This window comes from Elgaria multicarinata, chromosome 6, assembly GCF_023053635.1.
Source record: "Elgaria multicarinata webbii isolate HBS135686 ecotype San Diego chromosome 6, rElgMul1.1.pri, whole genome shotgun sequence".
Classification (NCBI taxonomy): Eukaryota; Metazoa; Chordata; class Lepidosauria; order Squamata; family Anguidae; genus Elgaria; species Elgaria multicarinata.
Window position 1 is genome coordinate 121,538,330 of NC_086176.1, and position 6,000 is coordinate 121,544,329.

General features: G+C 66.4%; 1 protein-coding gene across 1 annotated transcript in view; it reads right to left on the reverse strand.

Annotated features, from left to right (window-relative positions):
• NPR2 (natriuretic peptide receptor 2) overlaps positions 1–5,172 on the reverse strand; it is a 34,817-nt gene extending 29,645 nt beyond the window's left edge. The window contains exon 1 of the mRNA XM_063128816.1: positions 4,371–5,172. Within this exon, the coding sequence (XP_062984886.1) occupies positions 4,371–5,172 (802 nt within the window). The remainder of the gene's footprint in view (positions 1–4,370) is intronic.
• Between the last annotated feature and the right edge of the window lie 828 nt (positions 5,173–6,000).

A 6,000-nucleotide genomic window follows, 5' to 3' on the forward strand; every position in this document is an offset into this window, starting at 1 on the left:
TAACCAAATGGTTAATATAAAATTTACTTAAATGCCATCAAAAACCAGCTGTCAAACACTGCTTGCTGCTGCATACTTGGGTCAAACATGGATCTCTGCGCTTGAGAGTGAGTTGGCAGATCAGGCCGGAGAGCGTCAAATTCCAATTACCACTGAAAAATCTTTGGACATCAGATGCTGATGCTGAAGATCAACGATCCAGTGAATGTTCACCAAAGAGCTGCGCATGTCCAGTCATCTTTGGGAAATTTCACCATCAAAATGGTCAGGGCAGAATTTTGGAGAGGACATTTGCTTATTTAAGCTACTATTGAATAAAAAACTACCCATAAGAAAATGGCTGCGGTTGAGAACAGGTGAGAACCCAACGCTTGAAGTGGAGGGAAGGGGAGTATCAGAACATCAACAGCTGCCTTGGTCCACATAGCCCCAGTATTGTTGACACTGACCGGCAGCAGGGAGCTCCCCAGGCTTTCCGGCAGGGGCTTTTCCTGCCTTACCCAGAGGTGCTGCCAGAGATCGAATCAGGGACCTTTGAATCAGAGTGGGGGTTCTGGGGCGGTGGGGCTGGACTGGCAAAGAGCCGCTCTCTGGAGTCCGTCCGGCTTCTTCTGAGCCGAGCTGAGACAGAGGATCAGCCTTTCATATCCCTGGATCCTTGGACAAGAACGGCAATTGCTTCCAGGTGAGGTATTTATGGTGCCGCTGCCCAGCCCGACCCGCAGAATTCTACAGGTGGCCCAGACCACGCGTCTCTTACATGGGGGCCTCTCTTGTTCCCCATCTGCGTCCTCCATCTCTTTTCTTTCAAGAAACAGTCCGTCAAGCACAAAGCCTTTGCATTGGTAACAGCAGGAGCCCTCTGACTGGAAGCACCCCTGGGTGGGCCACAGCAGTGGATGTGCAGCAGTAGCAGCGGCGGCAGCAGCTGGGGAGAGAGAGGAAGGCCAAGGGAGGAAGCAAAGGGCTGGCAGCCCAAAGGGAGCTCAGCGATGGGAAGTGCCAGCCCCCGCTTGCCTCAGCCTGGGCTCCCTCACTGCCAGCCCCGCATGGCGGTCAAGAGTGGAGGGCGAGAGCTGCAGGTGCATGTCCCCCATGCTCAGATGTGAGCTCACTGGGCGCTCCTCATGCAAGCCATCCCTGCTCAGCCATCTTTCTTAGGGAGACAGTAACACCCGGCAGCTGCATGCAACAGTGGATGTGGAAAGCTAGGGAACAACGGGATGGGCTCAGCACATCAGGTTAGGCCGGAGCCTGCCTCTGGTCCTGGCCAAGCCCCTGGGGCTGAGGGTGGGTGGGCCAGCCCAGGAGCCCTCGCCCCTGGGACCCTGCCTGGCCATCCCTTGCCCCTTCTGCTCCTCACAGGACCCAGCCTCTCTTCCTGCCTCTTGCCCAAACCATACGGGGGACAGGTTTCCCTGGCTCCCAGTGCAGCCATTGCCCAGGGCCCAACCTGGCTGCTCTGGGTGGAGTTCCAGCCCGCCTCTCTCTGGACAGCTAGCTCTGCTTCAGCCCTGGGAAGGAGGCGGCGGCAGTGGCAGCAGCTGAGCTTTTGTGGTTCAGAGGAGTCATCAGGTCAGCCCCAAGTGCCTGCAGGCCAGTCCCAAGCGATCAGACGCACAGGGACTCCCCCATGGGGAGTTTGTCTGCACTGGACAAAGACCAAAACCAGCTTCCTCCAAGCTGGAGCATTTGCAGGTGGAAAGAAGCTCTTTCCACCCCTCACCAGAACAGAGGCCTAGAGAGGCAGGCACCCCCTTCCGGCCCCCTAGCGTCGCCCTTCTGCCATTTTACAGGAGCCTGCATGGTGGGGTAGCCCCAGCTCCCCCCTTTCTGTAATCTTGCAGAACTGATGGAAGCATACAAAAGTATGCATGTGTGGAGAATGTGGCTAGGGAGGCATTTCTCTTTGTCTCTCATAACACTAGAAACGTGACGGGGTCACATCCGATGGAGCTGATGGTTGGGAGATTCAGGACAGACCGAAGGAAGCAGTTCTTCACACACAGCGCAGAGTGGAACTATGCAATTCACTATCACAAGATGTAGTGATGGCCACCCACTTTGGGGGCTTCAAAAGGGGGCTAGACAATTCCCAGAGGAGGAGGCTGTCAATGGCTAGTAGTCCTGATGGCTAGGTGCCACCTCCAATATCAGAGGCAGTAAGCTTATATACAGTACGCCAGTTCTGGTGAACATGAGCTGGAGGGTGCTTGTGGGTCCTTGGTCGACAGCTGGTCGGCCACTGTGTGAGCAGAGTGCTGGGCTAGATGGACCCTTGGTCTGATCCAGCCTCGGGGCTCTTCTGATGTTCTTACAGAGTTCGGTGTGTGCGCATGTGCTGCTGCATCAGCTTGACTCTCTGCAGCTCCCAGCCTGGAGACACCAAACATTTCTGACCTTCAAGGAGCTTGAAATTCCAGAAATTCTCACTTTTAAATCCAGGTCCTTTGTAAAAACTGCAGTGGGGAGTGGGGGTGGGGAGGCGGGCAGGCGGGCAGGCGGACCAAGACACACCCCGGACCCCGCTTGCCTCTGGAGCCCCAGGCAGCCTGGCACATCTCCGAGGACCCTCCCTGCTCTTTGTCGACGTGGTCCCGTCCCGCCCGAGACAACCCCAGTCCAGCTCACAGGGGACTCAAGGAAGATCCACGTCCCCGCTCCTGGAGACGGCGGGAGAGAGGGTCTCCGTTCTCTGGCCACAGAGACGCCCCCACCCCACCCCCGCTGCACAGCAAAGCCCCCCCCCGGGGAGCACGTGCTCTCCACAGGCCCCGCCCCCACGCCGCTCTCCTGCCCACGGGCAGCGACTGGCGCTGTTGTTGTTCTGCCCTCGGGAGCGGAGGAGGAGGAGGAGGCCGCATCCGAGGCCCAGCGAGCGGCCGCCCAGCCCTGGACTCGCCGCCAGCCACACAAAGCCGCCGCTCTTTTCGCTCAGGCAGCAGCAGCAGCAGCCGCCGCCCTCCCCTCCCCTCGGGCGGGAGCGAGTGCCGTCGCGCAGCCCTCGGCGCGAAGCTCCCCAGATCACGGAGTCCAACGGAAGCGCGCCAGGGGCTGCGGGGGGGGGGGGCTTTTCACGCAACAAGCGCAGCTGGGCTGCAAGAGGGCCCTGAAACGGCCGCGCGGGGCTCCGAGAGACACCCTCACGGCCGGTCCGCGCCCCTCGACGGCGCTGCCCCCTGCGAGGCCAAGGACCCGCGCCCTGCCCCGCCGGCCGCCGTCAAAGGCCGCGGCGCGGCAGCGCACAGCGGCCCTGCGGGGCTGGGCGGGCGGCTGCGGCAGATCTCTGCGCGGGACGCATCCCGCCCCACTCCGCCTCTTCCCTCTCCTCGCGAGAAGGAAAAGAAAGAGCGCGCGGCCGAGGCGGCCAGGTTGTCCCTCTGTCCGTCCCAGGCGGGCGCCTTGCCCGCCCCAATGACACAGCAGCCGCCGCCGAGGCAGCAGCGCCCCGGGCTCCATTAGCAGCAGCCGAGACGGAGCGGCAGCTGCAGCCCGGATCGATAAGTGGCTCTGGCATCAATAATGGAGGAGCTCAGGCCGCCCTTGGGCTGCAGCGCGCCCCCCACGCCGCGCCCCCGGGCCCGCTCGGCTTCCTGACACTCCCCCGCCATATGAGGGGAGGGGGGGGACTCGCCCGGCTTCTGCACGTGTGTCCCCCCCCCCCCCCAGCCCCGTCCTACTTCTGAGCTCCAAGCCGGCCTGGCCAAGGCCCCGGGCTGTCTGCCTGCGCGCTTCTGCGGATAGCTGCGAAGCGAGCTCTCTTGGGCGCGCGGCCCGCAGTGGTGTGGGGACACTCAGACATTGCTGGCCGCCCCCTGGGCCACTCAGGGCGGTTGGCCCAGACCAACGGCTTGCGGCAGGAGGGCCCCAATCTCGGGGCTTCTGCCTGAGAGGGGTGGGCGGTGCGGAGCGCCGGCGGGATTCCCTCCTCTCCGGGAAATGCCTGCAGCAGGAGCGGAGGGCACTCCTCCCTCCCCCCTCGTCGCCCTAAATCCGCCCAACCCTAGGCTAGGAGAGAGGGGCGAGGCTCTCGAAAGACGAGGCCCGGAGCCCCCCGGTCGCACCCCATCCCCTCGGCTCGGCTCGGCTCCCTCCCCACTGACTGATCCCGCCCGCTCCTCGCCAAAACGCTCAGGCTGCTCCAGGAGACGCGCCTTCCAGGTTGATGGAGCCCTGGGGGCGGGGAGGGGGAGAAACGGGGCGCAATCCGCGGCCACACGCTCGGTGGACTGCGGGGGGGAAGGAGGGCAGCGTCCGGGATGCCATGCGGGGTTTTTTGGGTGGGCTCAGGGCAGCTGGAGGCGTCCGGGAGAAGCAGCCCCCCGCCCCGCCCGCCCGCGTCCCCGTCGAGCGCGGCGGCCGGGACTCACCTCGCCCGTTGGCCTTGATGAACTGGACGGCCGTCTCCGGGCCGCCTCCCTCGTCGCCGGCGCCGGCGCTGCCGTTGTTGTCGCGGGGCGCGTAGATGTGGTAGCCCACGGTGAGGCCGGCGTGGCGCAGCTCCTCGTAGACGCCCTCGATGGTGAAGTAGAAGGGCCGGTCGTCGGTCTTGCGGTCCACGTAGAGCAGGGCGGCGCGGGAGGTCCAGTTGAAGTGCTCGTGCAGCTGGGCCACGAACGCGCCGAGCTTGGGCGCCGACGGGCCGGTGCGGACCAGCGTGCTGAAATGCTCCTTCTTGTGGCGGAAGTCCGAGGCGACCGCGCCGGCCGTGAGCAGCGGCAGGCGCCAGTGCGAGGCGAAGCGCCCCACCGAGGCGGCCGGGTAGACGCAGCCGGGCCCGAGCAGCACGTCCGGGTCGTAGTAGAGCTTCAGGTCCACGGCCTTGAGAGGCGCCACCGACTCCGAGCAGGCGCCGTGGAGCTCCGACGTGGCGAACACGGTGCGCGTGGACAGCCCGGCGGCCCGCAGCGCCGGCTCCAGCGCCTCCAGGGCCATGTCCACGGCGGGGCCCACGCGCGGCCGGGCCCACGGGTAGCTGGGGTTGCGCTCCGGCAGCACCAGAGCCACGGTCACCACCGTCGCGCCGGCTGCGCCGCTGCTGCTGCTGCTGCTGCTACTGCTGCTGCTGCCGTTGGCGCCCTCGGAGCCCGGGGAGGCTGCCCACGCCGACAGGGCCGTGGCGGCCAGGAGCAGCAGCAGCGGCGGCGGCGGCGGCGAGGAGGAGGAGGCCATGGAGGGGGCGGCCGCCCTGGGCTGGGGAAAGGGGGCCCGGCTGCGCTCCGCTCGCGCGGCTCCTCACTCAGCTGCCACTGGGCTCCTGAGCTGCCTCGCTTGCCTGGCTGCTGCTGCTGCTGCTGCTGCTGCCCCCACGGCCGCCGGATCCCTACTGCGGGGCGGGCTGCCCTGCGCTCCCCAGGAGAGGCCGCCCCCTCCGCGGCCAGCCCCAGCCGCCCACCCTGCGCCTCCCTCCGGACGCTCTGCCAGAGCCGGCGCGGGATGCGGGGCGCAGCGCCCCCTGGTGCCTCCCCGCGCCTCCGAGGCCGACGCCAGCAGCCCCGGCGCTGGGCGAGCCCAGCCGCTGCGCTAAGAAGACGGAGGCGGCCCCGTCCCGCCCCGCCCGGCAGCGGCGCTCGGTCCCCAAGTGGCGGCTTGGCCGGGCGGCGGCGGCGGCGGCGGCCGCCTCCGTGCCTGCCCTTCTCGGAGGCGCCGCCTCTCTTCACGGCCCTCGAGGGCTGCTCCGGGTTGGGTCGGCTCCGGCTCCCGGGGAGGCGTGTGCGGGGACAGCGGGGGAGGCAGCCGCCTCGGCCGGCTCATTCCTGGCCTTGCCCCTGCAGGGCCTGCTTTTCCCCGCCTTCCGCCATTCTTCTTCTAGCTGGCGGAGGTCGCCCAGAGGCGGCGGCGCCGTCCGCGGGCCTGGCCAGGTCGTGGCCTCCGCGTGGCCGGCGCCCTCCCTTCTCGCCCGCTCGCTTGGGAAGCAGCAGCAGCAGCAGCAGCAGCAGCAGGAGGAAGATCCTGGCGAGCGCGCGGGGGCTGCGATGCGTCTCGGGCCGCTGGGGCGGC